We start from the raw sequence: 23,436 nt of genomic DNA, 5'->3' as shown, positions 1-23,436 counted from the left end.
ACACTCTGCCTGAAATACTTATCCAGCATTCACCTCACTCTGACTTATCTTATCTTATGGGTTTCAGCTTAAACTCACTTTCTCAGAGAAAACTTCCCTAACCTCCCAAAGTTTTCTAGATACATGCTTTCATTGTACCTTGTAATTTTCTTTATAGCATTTATCATAAGTAGTTATTTACTTGACATTTATTTCCCTTGCTAGATGTAAACTTCATGAAGATTTTGGTCTTGTTCAGTGATTAATTTCCACATTACTTCCCAGGTCATAGCAAATATGCATACGTTTGTTGGTTGGTTGAATGAATGAAAGAAAAGTCATAGTAAGAATATAAAACATGATAAGAACAAATCCTTTACAGTGAGAACAGACCTTTTTATTCATATATTGAGATAAACTGCAAAGACTGAAAGACAAAAATTCATCATAAATCATTCAGCAGAACATTCATTAAAAATCAAATGTATTTTCTTTAACAGAGTTCTCACACAGAAAATTTCATTTTATGTAAGTCTGATACAACATTAAATATTTTACAACTCAGACATTTCATTTTTAAATCTAACTGTATAATTTTGAATGCACTATAGACAAATAAGATCTTTACCAATTTCACTTCATTTAACTTATACAAGGCTTCCATTAAAATTCCATCACACCTTGAAAATTACCTGCAGCTTTTTAAAAAAACACATGATCTAAGCTTTATATGGAAAGAAAAGTCTTATGTAGCAATCCAAAAACTGAAAAAAACAAAAAAGGTAAGAAGCATTTCTTAATACAAATAAATTACAAAAATACCATTTATGTGTGAGTTTCTTTCTTTTCACTGATACAGTCATCCATCCAGAATCCAAAACAATTCATTTTAAAATCGATGCTTAAAATACTCCAATGTCACTGAAAAATCTATTATTTTAGTGGTACTATTAAATGGCAAAGTAGAATATCAGATTAGAATCTCCCAACTCCTGTACTGAAGTGAATGAGACATTCACATTCATGCCAGATGTCATCTGTTATGCATTACCAGACAGTTTCGCAATCAATAATCCCAATTTTTAATGAAAACTTACTAAAACATTGCAAAAAACACTTCTTACCCCTTACATATTTCCAGACTGCTATAGAAAATACAATTATATTTGAAGTATGGGCCTTATGGTAGGAATCTCTGTTAAAATATGGAAAAGATCAATAAAAAGAACTCGCACCAATGAAATTCTATGGACTGATTTTCAAATTTAGAAATAAGAAAATCCACTGCTAATGGAAGCCCTGCACTGTGCAAATATAGTGTGGTATATATTAAACAATCACACATTTGAGGTATTAGCTGGAAAATATATTTATATATATATATATTTATCTATATATATACACCTATACATGGACACATCCAGAGAATATTCACAAATCTATTGGCCCCAAAACCAGCAGATAATAAAATTAAATGAAAAGAAATTACATACCAACAGGAAAGTTACAAACAAGGAATTTACAAAAGATGTGGTTACATAATCCTTAATATAAGGAATATGTTCTGAACTAGTGTTTTGAGGGAAAATGTTTCCATTTATATGAAACTGTCTATTTAATAGTAATAAAACCAGAAAGGAAGGCTGAATTCGAGGACTGTATTGCCTGCCAGATGATCAAAGGGATGTACAAGAGTTCTTGAAGATGCTCATTCTATGCACTTTTTCTTTAAAAATTAAAAAAAAAAAAAAAAAAACCCAGAAACTATGACGTTATTATGAGACTATATAGAGAATTTTACAAACTTTAAGCAGTAGTCAAATGTGGCCAAGAGATAAAGTCTTTCAGCTATCTAGTACAGATTAAAATTAAGATCTATTATTCATTTTCAGAAGGTTTTGTTTAAAAAAAAAGATTATAAATGCCCTTTCAGTTGGTTACTCAGTATGAAGACAGACAACAGTATAGTAATACTGAACACAAGCTTCATATGGAGAAGCTAAGTAAGTGCACAAATTCTCCTTTTGAATCTTTTGGTCTTTTGACATAATTCTTACTTAACTAAAAGACGGCTTATTGGTCCTCAGGCCAACATCATGGAATATTTCACTGCCTTTACACAGGTGGGAGTTTTTAAATGAAATCTGTTGAATGAATTATTAAGTAATATTAACATGTCACATCTGTTAAATAACACCTGCATTTAAAAATTCTACAGATCAACAAAGGGAAGTCAAGAGGTTAATCATTTCTCTCAGGATCTATTTTACATACTAGTGTAACTAAAGATACAACAGGAAGAACACTTAAGCATTAAAGTGCAATTAACATAAAGAGCTGGAATTCTATCTTCCTGTTCTTACCAATAAAACCTGAGGTGACATACAAGCAGAGAGGCCTAATGTACTGGCACACATGTACCTTAAGGATTTACTTTTCTCTACCAAATCTTTGTAGATCATAAATAAGAATGGAATGATTACGAAACAAATACTTATTTAAACATTCAAATGCAGTCTGTTCCCAAAACATAGTTTCACTTATTATTTCTCATTGTCAAGAATTAAATTCTCAGATTTGCTCACAATAAATTCCAAAACTTACAAAGGACTAACATCTATCGGGAAACAAAAAAATCAAAAGAGGAGAAAAGGTACTATTTTACTTTCCCCCAAATTCCTGCAAGAACACTGATGTCTGTGTGTGTGTTTAAAAGGGATAAAAATGTAAAGCATTAATATAATTGCTTCCAAACTTCTAAAATACCAGTCAGAGAAGCTAGTAAAGCAATCAAAGACTGAGAGCATTTAGGCAATGATTAGAATAAAGAGGACAAGTTATCACATTAAATTGGAGAGCTCAGGTAGCTAAAAATACGACGGCTAAACATTGGGATTTTTGTTAGAAGAGCAGAAAAAGTGATAATCTTATGTTTTAAGATAGCTGACACTGAAAATCAACTATACTTTGATTACAGAAACAAACAAACAGATTAGGTCATTTTACTTTGTAGAATTAACCCAAGATTCTAAGACACTTACTTGGACGGGCCTTTACATCATGACATAGGTGACATTAAGGACTTACTCTTTACTTGCATACTTTACATGTAGCTTAAATTGTCAGGCACTCGATCAGTCCTTTACCAAAGTCATTTGAACAGTTTATCAAACACATTTTATGAAATTTGATGTAATGCAACTGAAATATAATACTGTCCAAAAGCCATGTATGACTTTGTAATATATAACTTCACTTAACATGATTAACTTCACCTGTTCCTTTAAAATCAGGATTAAGGGAAAAACAATCAGTCAACAAGAGTTCAATTCACATAAACATGAATCACAATAGTGTAAATTTCCCATTAAAACCAGAAAATTAATGGATGGAATTTTTTCATTTAAATTTTTATAAGTTTTTTGGTGCATATAAACTTTCAGTTAATTAGAATGCTATTACTTTATTTTTTTAAGAAACTCATTCTATAGGCTGAAGAAAACATTTTAGATTATATTTTCTTTTAGGCATGCTATTTTTTTTTTTTTAAGGTTACATTTCTAAAGAAAGTTGGTTAAGCTGTCCAGTTTTTCTAGGACAGTATCTTGTTTAGTTAAACGACTAATTCAATCAAGGCATTTCTATTGATAAGAGAACATTTAAAAAAGAATGGTCATTTCAGAAGTTCTATTCAACATATGCTATATAAATTATACTCAGGAAAAAAACTTTAAATAAAAGAACACCACGCTCTAACCAGCATTCTCCTACACACAGAAAAAAACCAAAGATGTGTTTATGTTCTGTTAAATGAGTATGAAAGCAAAATCATTAAAATACTACAACTTGTTAAAACATAGAAGACTAGAAATCAAATAGCTTCATATCTCATATATAGGCACCAAAAACTTCAATTTTTCTAATTTACATTTTTGGATGTAACTGTAAGGAGCTTATTCCTATAGGATTAACTGAATTACTTAATGGTGAATAAATCTGAGCTCAAATTTTGTAAAGATAACCTGCTATAAATCACTATTCTACCTGCTGCTATATTTCTGTTCACTGTGCGTATGGCCAAACAGATCATGCTCTGATCAAGTAAGTGTGCTGTAATCTACGTATATGTTTAACAGTTGGCAATCAGGTTAAAAGGCACAAGCTTCATTTTAGTAGTAATTTTTCTTATTACTTAGACAATAGTAAGAACCCATTTACTTTTGGATCCTGCTTAAATGATCACTAAGAAGAAACTGCAGATTTCCACGGGGCAAGGGGTAAAACAGGTAGGTCCTTTTCTTCATAAATTTTAGCAGCCTTCAAAGATGTACATATGAACATGTGGGGGCCTTTTAGTTATTGGAATTGCAAATGATGTAACTGCAATTTACTGCTGAAGACCCTTTTTGGTTAATATTTATATAGCCATTTCCTCATATTTTCTTTAGAATCTATCAGTATAGCATTTCATTTCTATGCATGGCTTAGCAATTCATAAACTAAATAAATAGCAAAATGATACTTTACACCAGTTCATTTATCTCAATATATACTTTAGAATATAATGGCAATATTAAAAATATCAATTTTATCTAAGCTGATAATGCTACAAGATTTTACACAAGTTAAACAGCTTCTGTTTTTTTTCTTCTCTTTTTGATAAAGTTTCATTGTAAACTCCACACATTTGACATCTGACAAGAAAAATGTAATTTTGTCATAAAACATTTATTCCATCAATTTAAACTAAAGTGTCTCATGGAGTTAAACCCAAAAGAATTTAAATAAAAAGGCAATAAACTGTATATACACAAAATGATCATTCTATAAATATTTACATGACAAGGGAAAAAAATGGAGGATCTAAAAACCAGAAATTGCTACAGGTATGATAATCCTTTCTCAAGACATTTTTAGTTAGGAATCATATAAGCTTTTAAAGTAAAAATAATTACAGAAGCATAACTAAAATAATAATTTTAGTTTTCATTTTCTTACTATTTAAAGGAGCCAGTAGGTCATAAACAGTCCAAGATTTCAGGATCAACTATTCAGTTTAGTTTTCAATATCAAATCTTTTTCTTTAGCTCTCATGATGAAACTAAACTTACAGAAAAAATAGAAAGTACTCTAAAAGGTATAAATAAAATTCCCATTCATCCTCCTTTATAAATACTGGTCAGCCGCTCCAACTCTTTACAGTTGTCCATGCTTAAGGCTTCTGCCTTCCTTCGGAGTCGTTCATCATGGTAAACTTTTGCTGCATACTGCATATCTGTTTCTGTTAACAAACAAAAATATTTTGCTAAGTAAATAATTTAGATCAACTAGTTGTTTAAACTCATGATGCTTCATAGAAGCCCTTCAAAATACTTCTATTAACTGTTTTTTGTTTTTAAATTTATTTGGCTAGGCCAGGTCTTAGTTGCAGCACACAAAATCTCCAGCCTTCACTGTAGCATGTGGAATCTTTAATTTTGGCATGTGAACTCTTAGTTGTTGCATGTAGGATCTAATTTCCTGACCAAGGACTGAACTGGGGACCCCGGCATTAGGAGCTCAGAGTCCCAGCCACTGGACCACCAGGGAAGTCTCTTATTAGCTGTTTTCTTTTTTGAAAGAAATCCAAGTACTAGACCTAAAAGCCATGTAGAATCTTACCACGTAAAATAAATACAAGTTGCTCAGGAAAAGAAATAAGAATAGTATCCTATCAACCCTTTCCCTCCTCTACTCCTGTTCCCAAAGGTTTAAAAACAACTGCTCTAAAGCATCCTCTGGATCTCTTTCCCCAAAGATATCACATGCTATTCAATACTGTCAGTGGTTGTTTTTGCTGTGACCTTTATTAAAGTTCCAGATTAATTATGTTGAGGTCTGAGTAGAAAAATTTATAATCTTGTTCTGAGTTTATCTGAATTAATGCAGGGGCCCAGGTTTGATCCTTTCATGCCACAGCTAGAGATCCAAGTGCTACAACTAAGATCTGGGACAGCCAAATAAACCAATAATTTCTAGAAACCATATATACTAAACTTATTGAAGGAACACACACACAAAAAAAAACCTTACTATACAATCAGAGTAGTGGTATTTAGCAAATAAGTACTTTTCAGCCTTCCTTCAATATGTAGGTAACATTAGTAAAGAAATATAGACTAGAAATCAAACATTCTTCAGGGAACCTATTCCTTGTCATTTTCCTGGTAGTCTCAGCCATTTCACTATTAACACTTCTAAAGGGTGGGAGCAGTTTAGATAAGATGTAACCAAAAACAGAGACTAAATTAGAAGACATCAATCAGGACGATATTCAAAATAAACTCAAAGATAAGTGTATACTCTGTTTGTAAAAATCTTCAGAAATGATCAATCAGGATTTAACCAATCAATCAAAATCATTCCACTGCTTTTATTTACAAGTGCTGCCGCTGCTGCTATGTCACTTCAGTAGTGTCCGACTCTGTGCAAAAAATCCATCTGCAGATGATTCTTTTCACGTGAGGTAGATAAACCAAAGTTCATAGAGCTAGTAAAGGCAGAATCTAGATGCCAATTCAAATCTTTACCTCCTAGCCGAATATTCTTTCCATTACCTCAGATTACTGCTTGTATTTTATAAAACACCCATTTAACCAATCTAGACTTCTGACAGTATTAGAAGTGACTTCAAAACAGAAAAATGCTGGCGAAAGACTATCCAAGCCTTTAACCTATATATCAGATCAGATCAGTCACTCAGTCGTGTTCGACTCTGTGACCCCATGAATCGCAGCACGCCAGGCCTCCCTGTCCATCACCAACTCCCGGAGTTCACCCAGACTCACGTCCATCGAGTCAGTGATGCCATCCAGCCATCTCATCCTCTGTCGTCCCCTTCTTCTCCTGCCCCCAGTCCCTCCCAGCATCAGAGTCTTTTCCAATGAGTCAACTCTTCGCATGAGGTGGCCAAAGTACTGCAGTTTCAGCTTTAGCATCATTCCTTCCAAAGAAATGGAAATCCTTTGGAAGGAAGCATCATTCCTTCCAAATCCAGGGCTGATCTCCTTCAGAATGGACTGGTTGGATCTCCTTGCAGTCCAAGAGACTCTCAAGAGTCTTCTCCAACACCACAGTTCAAAAGCATCAATTCTTTGGCGCTCAGCCTTCTTCACAGTCCAACTCTCACATCCATACATGACCACAGGAAAAACCATAGCCTTGACTAGACGGACCTTTGTTGGCAGAGTAATGTCTCTGCTTTTGAATATGCTATCTAGGTTGGTCATAACTTTCCTTCCAAGGAGTAAGCGTCTTTTAATTTCATGACTGCAGTCACCATCTGTAGTGATTTTGGAGCCCAGAAAAATAAAGTCTGACACTGTTTTCACTGTTTCCCCATCTATTTGCCATGAAGTGGTGGGACCAGATGCCATGATCTTCGTTTTCTGAATGTTGAGCTTTAAGCCAACTTTTTCACTCTCCACTTTCACTTTCATCAAGAGGCTGAATTTGCTGAAGTTTATTTTAAAAATTTCAAATATACACAAGTTAAAGAGTACCACAATAAACATTCTAAAGCCCTTGACCTTGATTGACTAATTTTTCACATTCTGTCAAATCTGCTTTAGCATTCTACAGTAAAGGCTGCTGTTACTGTTGTGGTGGCGATTATTTTGTAGAACTTTTTGAGAGTTAAGTTACAGGCATCATGACCTTTCATTCCTAATACTTCAGCAAGTTTCTCCTAAGAACAAGGGCATTCTCTTACATAACCACAATACAATTTTCAAATCCATAAATTTAACAATGACATAATACTATTAGACATAATACTATTATCTAACACATAGTCCATACTCAAATTTTACCAGTTGTCCCAATGATATCCTTTATAACGGTTTCCTCCCACCCAGGATTCAATTTAGGATCACATACTGTATTCAGTTGTCATGTCTCTTTGTCTTTAAGAGCTTCGTCTTGTTTCATTGATATTTTTGAACACAAGCAAGTTTTATAAATAATGACATTAAACAGATTTAGCTAAAACTTCTGATAGTAACTTTGAAAGACACATGGAAATGTGTACAATACAGCTGTAGACAATGTGGTATAGTGGACAGAAGATGGACTGAAGGGTCCATGAAACCAACTGATAAGTGATCTTGTTGAACTATTAAGAGATTAAATTATGCAAAAAAAAAAACCCACTTGGCTCATGCTAGGGAAAGAGTAAAACAAAATTATAACAAACAGTAATATAGAATACATATGGGTACAAGGCATTATGCTAAGTGTTAACAAATATTATCTGTTCTGGTCCATATTTTAATGATGAGATAACTGAGATTTAGAGAGGTTAAGTAACTTGGCCTAGGTAACTGTGTTGATGAGGTCAGGATCTTGCAAGGGATTCCAAGAGCCAACACTTTAAACGTAACATTACACTTTCATCCATAAACGTGAATTATCTTTCCTTTCTATTTATGCGGTCACTTCCCTATTATTTAATAGAATATAAGCATGCAAAACTCAAAAATCACCCGTTTTGGCTGGGGACTAGAACTTGTATTTGAAAGTGATATATGTAATGTACTCATCATTCTTTTAGCACAAAATAGGTAGGCCTTTCATTCATTCATGTGTGTGTGAGTATTAGTTGCTCAGTTGTGTCTGACTCTTTGCAACCTTGTGGACTATAACTCACCAGGCTTCTCTGTCCATGGAATTCTCTGGGCAAGAATACTGGAGTGGGTTGCCATTCCCTTCTCCAGGGGATCATCCTAACCCAGGGTCTCCCACATTGCAGGGAGATTCTTTACCATCTGAGACACCAGAGCCCTGTCATTCATTCATACAAATCCATTACTCATTCATCCAACAATTGTGCGAGGTACTACAGATAAAAAAATTAAGTGAAATAAAATTAAATAAATAAAATTTGGCAAATACTTCTCTTAAGACATTTGGCTAATGCACAGTTTCTCAACCTCAACAAAACTGGTATATAGGGCTAGATAATTTTTGTTGTGGAGGCTGTCCTGTGCACTGCAGAATGTTTCAGCAGCATCCCTGGCCTTAACCCATTTAGGTGCTAGAAGCAATCTCTTCTACTCCAACCCCATGTTGAGTCACATAAAGTTTCCAGACATTATCAAATGTCCACTGGGAGGTGGGAGCGAATCATTCCCAGTTGAAAACCACTAAGGTAACCTTCTCTACACTGAGAACATACTGATTCACAGACTCAGAGACTCAAACAGCAAGGAGGTTTCTACTCTAATTATCAAAATATAGAAGAAGAAACCAAGGCTAGAGATAAGAACTCTCTGAGAAATATATAAAGGTAATGTTTTATCAAATTTTCCCTAGTAGATAAGAGATAATGTTAACTGCTTCCATTTTCTGAGTATTTACTGCATATGAAACACTTTAGCTATTCCCTGATTTAATTTTCATAACAAACCCATAAAGTTAGGTATTAATGAGAAGACTGTAGAGCACACTGCCTAGATTCTGAAAGCAAATAGGTTTTGAATCACAGATTACCTTAATGACTTTGGCAAGTTATTAATTAATCTCTCTTTGGCACAGTTTCCTCACATGCAAATTGGGTATAATAACCTCACAGTGTTGTTGTAGATTTTAAATAAGTTAATATACATAAAGTGCTTGGGACAATGACTGAGAAAATAGGTATTATATAAACTATAGTTATTCCTCTTCCCACTGATCATTATCAACCATCTTATACATGAGGTTAGAATATTTGTTACTACTCACTCAGCTAAAAATTTCAGAGCTAGGATTCAATTTCAGTCTATTTAATTCCGAAGTCTATACTATATAATCTACTTTATGACTTGGAACAGACAAAAAACTATAATGAACAGTTCACAAGGAACATTTCAGCAGATTCTTATGGTCAATCTTTTTATAGAAACAACTAAATTAAGGAAGCTGAGGCTGGAAGATGCTAAACAATTAAGTGTTCACAAGAACTTTTCTACATACAAAATAAGTAAAGGAAAATGAATTGTCAACAAAACTCATTGTACACTAACAGTGCTACCTGTTGAAGCTAAATTAATGAAGAATTTCAAAGTTAATTCTGAAACAGGATGTATATTAAAACTGATGACATTGTTTATGCCAAGACTTTCTTTCTTAGTGGTCATAAAATAATGATGCATGTTACAACCATCAACATCTTAAATACAATGAAATTTGATACTATCTACTTATTCCACCTATAGTTACTAAGAACAACAATAACACAAATACCATTGTCTTTGCCACGTGCCAAATATTGTTATAAGGCCGCAAGTACGTTAAAACACATTGTCTCACTTAAGTACCAGGCTCCGGGTAGGTGCCAGGCAATTTTAGAACATCCTTTGAGTAAAGAAATCTTCAGTAATCAATTCCAAGACTCTGAATAAGTTTTTAAATGTTAAACATTTAAAATGTAAACTTACTTTGTTGTCTTTCTTTCCAGCAATTATTTCGAATATTAGTCACATAATCTTCTTCCACACTCTTTTCTACCTTTTGTAGTAACATTCCTTTATATTCATTTTTAAAGTCCTTATTGACATAATAAATGACACCTAAGTTTTCTGTCTGCATTTTAATTGTTTGTCCTGATCCACTGTAAAAGAAATGTTTGATCATTATTTTTTAATTAAAATTGTACATTCTGATTTGCTTCTACAAACCAAGCTAACAAAAACAATTAAAAATAATTAAAAAATTACTATTGGTAATCAAGTATTTATATAATTTCAAATTACCTAAAGCTACTTTTTTTATGTGATAAAAAAGTAATCATATTTTAATACATTATGTTCTTATAAGTTCTCTCAATTTTTAGTTAGCAAAAATCTTATTTGTAAGAAATAAATTATTTGTAGACCAATCATTTTAATACTATAAAAGAACTGGTGATATGGTTCTACAAAGTTTCCTTTATCTTCATTGTATTATACTAAAGTTTTTTAGAATGTATACTGCATTAAATTTGCTTTGTCCCGATCGCTTATAGAGTACAATATATTGTGGAAAAATACATAAAAAGTAATATTTGCTTTTATTTAATCAATATTTTATAAACAGAAGAGTAACATCATTTCTACTTTAATGACACAAATCTATGTATGTAGCATCAATCACAATTCTACTTGTCTTTTTTTTTTTCTTTTTATTTTTTAACTTTACAATATTGTATTGGTTTTGCCATATATCAAAATGAATCCGCCACAGGTATACATGTGTTCCCCATCCTGAACCCTCCTCCCTCCTCCCTCCCCATACCTTGTCTTTAAAGTACTTTTGTCTTCTGAAGGTTTTTGTCTTTGATGTCAATCCATTACCTATTATATTAAATTGCTATCAAGTTCAAATATAGCACTTCTGTCCTTATCCACAATAGAACAGAAATGTAAACTAACAACACAAACTTACTGCTTAGGTAAACTATCTTTAAAATTAAAGATTTTTAAATGGTACACATGAAGTAAGAGAAGATTTGTCATTTAAAAGTTTAAAAGTGCACAGGGCCCTTTAAAGTTATCTAAGTAAAAAACAACAATTTTGGGGGGTAAAACTTCACTTAGCTACTTACGATCTGGGATATAAGGAATAAGGAGGATTAGAGACCATCAACTGGCTTAATAATGATACGAGGATCAATACGATAATGGGCATCAGCTGGATAAACACAGAAAAACCTCCCTGTAAAAAATCATCAAAGAATAACAAATTGCAATATAACTGTAGTTGTCAATAATCCAACAGTTGTCAAACATTTTTAGAGGAGAAATGACATTTGAGATCATCTGATTCAGTGCTTCCAAATCTGCCTGATCAAACCAACGTCCTGGGATGATTCTTAATAATACAACTTTTTAGGTGCTTCACCTAGAGATCCTGACACTGTTCTGGAAAACACTGATATAACCTGTTCATGGGGTTCTCAAGGCAAGAGTACTGAAGTGGTTTGCCATTCCCTTCTCCAGTGGACCACGTTTTGTCAGAACTCTCCACGTGACCCGTCCATCTTGGGGGGCCCGACATGGCATGGCTCATAGTTTCGTTGAATTAGACAAAGCTGTGGTCCATGTGATCAGTTTGGTTAGTTTTCCATAATCGTGGTTTTCATTTTGTTATTTCTTCCTTGGAAGAAAAGCTATGACCAACCTAGACAGCATATTAAAAAGCAGAGACATTACTTTGCCAACAGATGTCTGTCTTGTCAAAGCTATGCTTTTTCCAGTAGTCATGTATGGATGTGAGAGTTGGGCTATAAAGAAAGCTGAGCACCAAAAAACTGATGCTTTTGAACTGTAGTATTGGAGAAGACTCTTCAGAGTCCCTTGGACTGCAAGGAGATCCAACCAGTTAATCCTAAAGGAAATCAACCCTGAATATTCATTGGAAGGACTGATGCTGAAGCTGAAACTCCAATACTTTGGCCACCTGATGTGAAGAACCAGCTCCTTGGAAAAGACCCTGATGCTGGGAAAGACTGAAGGCGGGAGGAGAAGGGAACAGAGGATGAGATAGTTGGATGGCATCACTGACTCGACGGACATGAGTTTGACTAAGCCCTGGGAGCTGGTGATGGACAGGGAAGCCTGGTGTGCTGCAATCCATGCGGTCACAAAGAGTTGGACACGACTGAGGGACTGAACTGAACTGAACTGATATACCCTGATCTCATTATATAGATGAGGAAGTTCTCTGTCTCCCTCTTTTTTTTTTCTTTTCCATAGATACTCTATCAATATGCAGCAGGTTGCAAAACTATTTTTACCTTGGATTTGAGGGTGGAACGTGGACACTGATGAAAATGGCAGAACTGGGGCCCAGACCTTTTAATTTCTAGTCTAGAGCGCTTTCCATTTACTTTTCTCTTTCGTGTAATTTAACTGCTATATGCAATTAAGTATAACTGTATTAGAACAAGGAAAGTTACTTCTAATTTAAGTTTTTCAGTATTAATTCTAAACTCTTTAGACCCAACAATAAGAATTTACCTTAGGAACATGAACATTTGAGATTTATCTTCATTAGAATCATAGAATATCAAATGTGAAGGTGCCATATTGCCCAACCACCTGCCACCCTGACTTCTTCTCCTGGTCCCCCATCATCCCTAGGGGATTCTCTAGTCTATGCTGAACACCTCTGGCAAAAGAAAACTCATTACTTCCTTTTAAAACAACGTGATCTGTTTTCAGACAACTCTATCCTTTTCCTGAGCTGAAATTTGCCATTTTCTGATTTCTAATCATATCATAAACATACATCTCCTCTTTCTTCTTCTCTTTCATGTCCACTATGTCGATGCTGATGTTGATTGCTATAACCAGCTCGTCCATTTGAAAATGAATGTACACTACCTAGAAAATTAAAAGCAAGGTTAAATTAGGGAGAAAGTTATATTATATTTTCCTTTATATTTTAATTTTTTTAATTACTAAAATAATGCACATTTGAGTAATGAACTCTTACTGCCCTCCTGTAAATGAAAAGTGGACAAAACCCAGAATGATTCTTCTTTGTTTCCCTTAAAGTAAAGGAGAAACTCTTTCTTGATGAAAACTTTAGTAAGAATTCCTCTCTAATACTGCATACAAACAGGACTTTTGTTGTGGTTGGTTGATTTTACAAATCTGGGATCATTAATCTGAAACTCTGCCTTCTGCATTTATCAATGAATCATAAGTATCTCTAGAAATCAAATGATACTACTTTCATTCATTAAAAAAAACAGCTGTATAATAAACTATCGTACAGGTGGACCACAACTTTCCAACATTTTCTTGTTGATGACATTCAAGCTGTTTTCAAAAAAAGGTGACCAATGAGCAAGGGCTATCACTGATAAAGTAAACTATGTTAAGACAAGCAAAAAAACTACAAATCAACGATCAGAAAGTCACTATTTCCTGAAAGATTTCTAATTGTTCCTAGCATATTTTTAGTCAAAATTATTAGTCTGAATAATTTTTCTATGAGAGGGAATTACATATCCTAATATGTCAAGGTTATATTTTCAGTCATTAATTTGTTTTATATATCCTCTTTCTTTCAAGGATGTTTTACAAAATACCTTATCAATGATCACAGTGTTTCTCAATAATATTCAGACAGTGCTACCAGGCCAAATTATACTGCTACATTCATAAAGACTCTCCTAATTTTGAATGGGATGTTTAACTCAGCACCTTTTTAAACTGTGGTAAACAAAACTAGAGCTACAATTTTAAACACCTTAGAGAAGCTACTCTTAAAAAAAATTAATTTCCACACAAGCAACTCACAGTAAATGTAAGTAAAACTCAATACTACATATGCTGTACTAAAAAGTCTATTTAGTAGTACTTCTATAGCACTTTACTTTGATAGCCTAGTTCAAGTAATTATTTCTATCTTAATGTAATGTAAGGTGTTAAAACCCACTTTATATAGAACCAATGATTCAGACATTTTAATATTTCAATGGAAAATATCTCCACATGTATTCATAATATATCTATAATGTTATTAATTAAATATCTATGAAGATCTTCAAAGAACCCATGCCAAATAGTCCTCCAATAGACAGATTACTTCCTATAGTTGTAACAGCATTTAACTAAGACATTGCCACTCGATTTCCTACTTATAGATCCTTTTTTCAGCTTTATGTAAAATATAGAACATCTTTTTAAAATTAAAATATATTCTGGGAAAAATACAGACTTACAATAAAGCTAATAAGTCTACATTTTTATCATATTTTTATGAAGAACTATCACAGGACCATAATACTGTAAGAAATCTCAGAGGGAGGTACATAAGTCTCTAAATAGCCTAATTGGTGGTAAGGATCTCTAGCTTCATAAAATATAATATTTATAATTAACACTAAAATACCTGAAGGAAATCCGCCACCAAAGAATATATTAAACAAATCTTCTGGAGTTATATCAGCTTCACAACCTCGATGGAAATTAAATCTACCATTGTTCTGCTGATTACATGCTTGTTCTTCATTGCCTGTGAGGTCATACTGCTTTCGTTTTTCTGGATTGCTTAAAACAGCATAAGCATTTCCAATCTCTGAAAAAGTAATGAGAAATTGATAAGCAAAGTTTTCACATTAAAAAAGACTGTACCATATAAAAGCTACTTGTCAAACAATAAAAAAGACTTGAGGCTAATCAGAAAAAAAAATACAACAGTAACAATTTCTTTTAAAGGTATTATATACATTGCTTATAATTATATGTATTATCTCCCAATACAATTTTTTATACTGTACAGTCTCCCTACTGCGTTGAAGATAAAGGAATGCCCATCTTGCTTTCTTACTATTGTGCTCTATCCCCTAATAGCCTGCTATGATTTCCTTTTTGAGTATCCTAATCTAGTCACTCACTAGTAACAGCAATAGCTACCAACTGCCAGGCTCTGAACCCAAATATCTTATTATATTATCCATTAGTATCCCCACTTTACAGATGAAGTCCCCGAGTTTCAAAAAGGTTAGGAGACTTGTTCAAGATCAAATTTGTTTTAGCATAGTAAGTGAACTCTCTGCAACCTACACCATAAAACTTTTTTTTGCACACGCCAGCCCAGAGTGAGGTATTCTTCATTCTAATCCTGAACAATTTATTTCTCTTAAACTGTCAACTCCATGAAGGTAGGAACTGTGTGTTTCATTGCAATATCTCCATGGTCTAGCATAAAGTCTGAATTTTTTAAAAAAATGAATCCACATAGTCTCTAGTTTTCCTATCTTACTTTGCTACTTTTGTGATATTCATAAAAAGTTCGATTTCCTATCTCACATTTCCATGTCCAAAAGAGGACATTAATTACCAAAATGTCTTCTTGAGGTAATTTACAAAAACTGTACTGCTTTAATCTAACAGCAGGAATTACCCTATTCTTATTCTGAAACTTCTAATAACTAATCATTTCACAAATACAACTTGCTTCTCAAACTAGATCATAAGCCTCTTGCATATGGGATTATTTTAAAAATACTTTTTGGATCCCATGTGGTGGTTGTCATAGGTACTGAACAAGCAAATAGATGCTCATTAGATAGTTGTTTCTGGATGACTACATATCACATTGAAATTAATTATATGCAGATACTCTGGAACTTTTTTCTGATTCAGAGATAGCTTTCCAGTCATCTGTGAACACTATGGAATGAAAATTTAGATGAATAGTCCATTTATCTTGAGGAGATGGCCCAGAACTTTCTTTAGATTTCCAAATAGATCTATGACTCAGAAATATAGCAATCATTTATAATGTTGCTCTAATGGGAAAGCATAATCAGAGATCCAAGTAATGTACTTACAAACATCACCAAGGTACATACCCAAAAAAGAAGCATACTTATCAATATCTGCCAAAGTTGTACTTCCAGTATTAATAACAGTTTTAGGATTCTTAACCTCTATACACTGAACCTATTTCAGGTTCATAATACTATTACTTTTTAAACTATTAATATATTGGCAACTCAATTCTACTTCTAAGGCTTTGCTATAAAAATAATTTCCAAATGCTATGATATTTTAGATGACATTTGTGAAAAATTGTCATAATTCATAATTGTATATGTAAGACAATTTAGTCTATCTACTGTGACTAATTTACTATTTATTTACCTTGTGCTATACCTATAATCAAGATTTTTTTTCAGTTCTTTATTATCTTAAAAATTAAAACCAAAATTCATTTTGGTATTCAAAGCTCACAAAATACATTTCCATCCCAGTGTTGTTTACTTCACAAAAAGATACAGTCCACTTTATTCATTTTCCTTTAATTACACTGTTTATTTTGAGGTTAACTTTAGATTCATATGAAGTTGTAAAGAGTAATATAGATAGACTCTTCTACCCATTACCCAATTTCCCCCATGGTAATACCTTATAAAATTATTATATCAAGCATACTGACATTGATAACAATCAGGATATAAAACATTTCCAGCACCATCTGAGGCTGCCCTTTTATACCCACATCTACTTCCTTCTCCTCCTTTCCCTTTTAACTGCCTACAACTACTGACTTGTCTTCTCTATTTCTATAATTTTGACATTACAAGAATGTTAAATCAATGGAATAACAGTATATAAATGGAATGAAATCTCCTAGATTGACCTTTTTCAATCAGTATAGTTCTTTGGAGATCGATCCAAGCTGTTATGTAAATCATTCATTCCTTTTATTGCTGATTAGTTCTCCATGGGATGGATGTATCACTGTTTCACTAATCACCCAATGAACAACATCTGCGTTGTTTCTAGGTTTTGGTTATTACAAATAAAACTGCTATGTACATTCATGAATAAGTTTGTGTGAAAATATATATTTTTATTTCTAGGATAAATTCCTAGAAATGCAATTGCTGGGTTGTCTATTAGTTAAATACTTAGTTTTGGGAGAAACTGCTAAATTGTTTTACAGAGTGACTATGTCATCTCATAACCTATCAGCAATGTGTAAGTGATCCAGTTACTCTGCATCTGTACCAGTATTTGGTGTTCCTACTTTTTTTTATTTTAACCATTCTGATAGGTGTGCAGTAGAATCTCATTTTGGTCTTACTTTGCAATATCTCTAATGGCTAATGAATGATGCTAAAAACTTTTTCACATGCATACTTGCCATGTGTATATAATCTTTAATAGGATGTCTCTTCATGTCTCATATCCATTTTCTAATAGGGTTGTCTATTTTAATTGGGAGTTTGGGGGAGTTCTTTATATATTATGGACACTAGTCCTTTGTCAGATAGGTATGTGCTTGGCAAATATTTTCTCCTTCCTTGTTGCTTGTCTTTTCTTCTACTTCATAGCATCTTTGCAAAGCAAACAAATTTTTTTGATCAAGTCCAACTTATCTACTTTTTGTGTTATAAACTGTCTAGTGTTAAGTTTTAAGAAGTCATTACATAGCCTAAGATCCTAAAAATTTGTTCCCATGATTTTTTGCTAAAAGTTGAAGTGCTGTTTTACACTTTATAAGATTCATGTTGAACTCATTCTTATATAAAGCATGAGACTTATTTCAAGGTTAAATTTTGCTGTTTGTTTTGCCTATGAATGTCCAGTTGCTCCAAAACTATTCTGTTGGAAAGGCTATCTTTTCTCCACTGAATTGATTTTGCACTTCTGTCATATCTCTATGGGTTCCCATCCTGTTCCACTGATCTATGTGTCTCTTCTTCTGCCAATTCTATACTATTTTGCTAACCATAGTTATAATGTAAGTCCTAAAATCAGGTACACTTATTTCTCCTACTCGTTTAATGAATCATTTATTCAGGTTCTTTGTATTTCCATATGACTTTCAGAATAAACTTCCTTTCATCTACAAAGAAGTCTGTTAAGATTTTGACAGGAAGTGTATTAAATGTGTGTATCAACTTGGGAAGTCTTGACATCTTTACTACTGTGTCTTTGAATCTATGAACATGATATATCATTCCATTTATTTAGATCCTCTCTGATTTCTTTCATTAATATTATATAGTTTTCAGCATACAAATCTTAAACAAGTTTTGTTAAATTTACACCTAAATATTTCTTGTGTGTGTGTGATTATAAATAGTAATGCATTTTTAAATTTCAGTGTCTACATGTTAGTATGAAGAAATATACTAAATAGTATACATTAGTATGCAGATATATACTAAATAGTAATCGATCTTTTTATGTTTATCTTACACCCTGAAATCTTGCAGGATTCATTTATTGGTTCTAGGATTTTCTTTTTGGTACATTCCTTAGGTATCTTATACATGATCATGTTATTCACAAATAGGGACAGTTTATGGGCCTTTCATTTCTTTCTCTCACCTAAATGCACTGATTAGAATTTCCAACACTATGTTGAGTAACTTATATTTGTTTTGTTTTATAACTAATTTTCAGTTGTACTTTAGTGTGAATAACAGGGAAAAGTCTTCCTGAAAGTGGAAGTCCTCAATGACTTTTAAATCACTTCCCTCATTCTCATACCCAAGTTTTTGCCATCTTCTCTAACCAAAGAAATCACACTCATCTTGAGAATACATAATTCCCACATATAATATGGAAGCTTCTCCAATTACTCTGATTATAACTCTACTGTACCTATCTGGCTTTTCTTTGGATATCTTTATTCTATGTTTTGAATTTTAATTACAGTCAGTCTTCTGGGAGATCCTGGGTAAATCAGTTAATCTCTTTGAGATTCACATTTTCTTACTTGCAAAGGGATGACACTGGTTCCTGTTTACTTCAGAAGATTTTTAATAGCATTAAAGTTTTAAAAATGGGAATGAAAAACTATAAAATGCTTGTTGAATGCTAGATATTACTATTATTCCAAATGTTCTGTGTGAGATTTGTCTCCTCTTCATAAATTACAAATTCATTTAATAAGAGGATATCTCATATTTTCTTCTTGTATTTCTCTAGAACTTTAGCCCACAAGGTAGACTGACTTCTCTATTCTTAGAAAATCAGTCTAGATGTTAAGAATACTGAGGGGCTTCTCTTGTGGCTCAGTGGTAAAGAATCCACCTGCCAATGCAGATGACACAGGTTCAATCCCTGGTCCAGGAAGATCCCACCACATGCCTCGGATCAACTAAGCTCGTGAGCCACAACTACTGAGCCTGTGCTCGAGAGCCCGGAAACCACAACTACTGAAGCTCATGTGCCCTAGAGCCTGGCTCTGCAACAGGAGAAGCCATTGCAATGAGAAGCCTATGCAACATTACTAGAGAGTAGCTTCTGCTTGCCACAACTAGAGAAAAGCCCATGTATCAATGAAGACCTAGCACAGTCAAAAAGAAAGAAAAAAAAGAATACTGAACTACAAAACCTGACATAGGCAGTAGCATCTGATCCATTATTATTTAACAAACAAACAAACATACAGTTAATCAATGCCCTTTGTAATCAGATTCATGCATATGTCACCAGGCACATGTATTATTCAAACAGTCTACGAAATACTTGGAGTCTTTGAAGATAAATGCAGACAGGGCATATTTTGAAAATATCCACATCAGAGAGAAGGAAAGGGATATATTTCAAATATTTTTAAAGGTATGTTTATACATATTATGCAAGTTATTGTCTAGATGTAAATAAAATATTCCCTGCCTTGAGAAGTTCAAAAACCTAATTAAACGACAAAGAGCTATATGACCTTAGTTTATTTAATCTACCCTCTTTGCTGGTAAGCTTTTATTTTTACAGTTTTACAAAACACAATGAAAATATATCCTCTACCTAATCTCATTCCTTAACTAACTGTCTCTTTTTCTATTCTTGAAGGAAATTAAAAAAAAAAAAGGTTTCCATCTTCTGTAAAAAGTATTTTAGCAATCACAGAGCAATAAATCTATACTTACTTCTTATACAAACAAAAAACTATAGTCTTTATTTAGACTAAATAGCTTGGTATCCCAGACACAGAAGTTAAGATCAATTGATTAAGGAGAAAATAAGATGATTCAGAAGGTCATGAAAAGATCCTATGAAGGATCTTGCCACTTGAATGAAGGAAACTTGCCACTTCTCTGTGATGACACACTAGCAGTAATATTGTCTAATTAACTACCTTTGTTCACCAATCTTCTGTGGCTTACAGTCTGGGTTTTCTTTTATTTCTTTATAGCTGCACCATGTGGCATGCAGGATTCCCCATCCAGGGATTGAACCTATGCCCCTTGAAATGGAAGCACAGAGTCGTAACCACTGGATCACCAGGGAAGTTCCAACAATCTGCGTTTTCTATGTAGTTTCTACTCAATGAAAAATGGGTTCATCAACCACCACCCTAGTATGATCCTCTTTGGAATTAATAAACTGGCATTCTGATTTACAAATAACCTGTGTATTGAATAATGTGCACCTTTCCTCTACAGATGAGTCATCACCCAGCATGTTGATCAATATTGTTTCTAGTTTTGCAAATTAGAGCATTAGATTCTGAAATGTACCACATCAAAGTAGCATCACCTTTGTAAAACTTCTCTGAGTGTCTGTGTGGGATGACATTTATGTTGCTCATCTCTTCAAAACACAACACAAGCTGTAAAAATATTGGTAGATCCACTCACTGTTATTCTAAGACCAATAATGCTATTAATAACACAACTTCAATACAGAAATGGGAGAAAGAAGCATGTTCTTAGCATTAATGAAGAATTAATACTGAAATCATCTAACAGATCACAGACATGCAAATATTTCACTGCCAAACATTTTAAACATCTTAAAAACACAAAAAATTTTAAATTAAATGAGTTTAATTCTGAATGTGAAAAAAAATTTTTTACCTTTGTGGGGGGAATATGTGGTAAAAGCTAGTGTTTTTGAGTAAAGAAACTTTTCCTGTACTTTCAATATGCTACTTTTAATTTAAGGAAACAATCAGAGAAGGTTCTCACTGTCACAGTGATATCTTAATTTCACCAGTACCACTTTGGCAGCTGCTTTTATTGAACTATATTAATAATCCCCAAATGTATGCAGATTGGCAACTTCCTTTAAGAAATAAAACTATTCTGGAAACAATTTTAACGGTATTTTGTTGAGTGACCAATTGAGTCATCTATTTTTTAGGAAAATTTAAAAAATTAGTATCTCCTTTCTGTTATTCCAAAACCCCAGCATTTCACCGTAAACATCATACGTTGGCTCTATGAATGCCAAATTCACAAAAACAAATAATAACTTAAGCATTTTCTTATTAACCAGAAAATAACTCCTATGAATAAATTGTAATAAACATGAAATTATAAAATCAGTTCTCTCACACTTGTTTACTAAATTGACAAAATAAAACTGAAGTAATAAAGAAAATGAAGAAAAATGAATAGTAGCTAAGAGGAAACAAACATTCTTGAAAAAAAAAATCATGTTAGAACTACATATGAAAAATGCAAAAAATTGTCTGGAGTTAACAGAAATAGAAGAACACTGGACAAACAGTGATTCTAAGTAATTTTCCAATTCTAGACAGTCTCTAATATTTAAAAAACTCACAGAAAATATATTTTACTTTTAACTCCTTTAGATCCAGCTGGTAAAATGCTAGAAGCTCATGCATAGTCATCACACTACTTGTGTGGTAAACAAGAAAGCATGCTTGTGTATCTAGAAAAGTTACTTTGAAATTTGCAAACGCTGACATGATGCTTTTGTGAAGCCAAACAGCATTTGTTTGGCTCTTGGTATAACAAGTTAAGTTTTAAAGGATTTTGAGGACCCATGCTTATGCTGGTCCTCACCAGTCTAAAATGCTTACGCACCAGTCTAAAGGTAGGACTTAGTATCTGAAATACTATAAAGTGAATTCTAAAAAGAGCTTAGAAAATTGCTTTAAAAGGTTTACTTTACTTTTAAAAGCATCTGTTGCTCCAGGTGCATGGTTTTTGTCTGGATGAAACTTCAAAGCAAGCTTTCTATAAGCTTTTTTCAAATCTTCATCACCAGCATCTTTGGTTACTCCAAGTACTTCATAGTAATTTTTACATTTGTTTATGCTGTGAACAAGAGAGTGTGTTATAAGTAAATTTCAAGGAAGAACTTTGAGTAATACTTCTAATTTTTTATTGATTCAGTTCAGTTCAGTTCAGTCACTCAGTCATGTCTGACTCTTTGAGACCCCATGAATCGCAGCACGCCAGGCCTCCCTGTCCATCACCAACTCCCAGAGTTCACTGAGACTCATGTCCATCGAGTCAGTGATGCCATCCAGCCATCTCATCCTCTGTCGTCCCCTTCAACTCCTGCCCCCAATCCCTCCCAGCATCAGGGTCTTTTCCAGTGAGTCAACTCTTTGCATGAGGTGGCCAAAGTACTGGAGATTCAGCTTTAGCATCAGTCCTTCCAATGAACACCAGAATAGTATAAAGAACTATTTGTGGATTGTTTTCTCAATATTAAATGATAGTTTATCCATTAAGGGTCATTGCTCCATTCTCTTTTCAACCACAGACCATTTTTCCAACCCCTCTCTAAGAAGAATTAACCATGAGAATGTCCTTGTACAATTTATCTCAACTACAGAGAAGTAAAGCAAAGCTCATAACAAATGTGGATGTAGGACAGAGCACATACTAAAATGAGCGAGTAAGAACAATTTTACAGTACTCTTAAATATATAAGAAATCCCAAAACTCCTCTCAAGATGTCACAGCTAAAGATTAACAGACATTGCATTTCAAGAGTTTTGTTGTTGCATAATGCAAACCTAACCAAATAGCAAAGCAACAGTTTAGTGCATGTAAAACAACTACTGTATCCCATGGCTTAAATGTCAAAGCAAGTGAATTCAGCCAAGCAATGTTAAAGAGAGTTCACGTGTGTCACTCTCCATGAAAGATAAAATCTCATAATAAAATACATTATGGGACTCAAACATATTTGTTACACCTGATTTTCATTTTGATGAACA

The 23,436-nt window shown here is 33.3% G+C and overlaps 2 protein-coding genes across 7 annotated transcripts in view; one reads left to right on the top strand and one right to left on the bottom strand.

Annotated features, from left to right (window-relative positions):
- Positions 1-20,863, top strand: part of DAPP1 (dual adaptor of phosphotyrosine and 3-phosphoinositides 1) — a 97,320-nt gene extending 76,457 nt beyond the window's left edge. For all 4 annotated transcript variants that reach the window (XM_019962398.2, XM_070791154.1, XM_070791155.1 and 1 more), the window contains one exon: positions 20,650-20,863. The gene's annotated coding sequence lies outside the window, so the exon portion shown is untranslated. The remainder of the gene's footprint in view (positions 1-20,649) is intronic.
- DNAJB14 (DnaJ heat shock protein family (Hsp40) member B14) overlaps positions 355-23,436 on the bottom strand; it is a 41,833-nt gene continuing 18,751 nt past the window's right edge. For all 3 annotated transcript variants that reach the window (XM_019962395.2, XM_019962396.2, XM_070791152.1), the window contains 6 exons: positions 22,377-22,522; positions 14,881-15,066; positions 13,267-13,361; positions 11,582-11,691; positions 10,437-10,609; positions 355-5,260 (listed from right to left, as the gene is read on the bottom strand). In XM_019962395.2, coding sequence (XP_019817954.1) covers positions 5,136-5,260; positions 10,437-10,609; positions 11,582-11,691; positions 13,267-13,361; positions 14,881-15,066; positions 22,377-22,522 — 835 coding nt within the window. In that variant the 3' untranslated portion in view covers positions 355-5,135. The remainder of the gene's footprint in view (positions 5,261-10,436; positions 10,610-11,581; positions 11,692-13,266; positions 13,362-14,880; positions 15,067-22,376; positions 22,523-23,436) is intronic.

The sequence above is a fragment of the Bos indicus genome, chromosome 6, assembly GCF_029378745.1.
Source record: "Bos indicus isolate NIAB-ARS_2022 breed Sahiwal x Tharparkar chromosome 6, NIAB-ARS_B.indTharparkar_mat_pri_1.0, whole genome shotgun sequence".
NCBI lineage: Eukaryota > Metazoa > Chordata > Mammalia > Artiodactyla > Bovidae > Bos > Bos indicus.
This window is presented reverse-complemented; position numbering and strand designations above follow the sequence as displayed.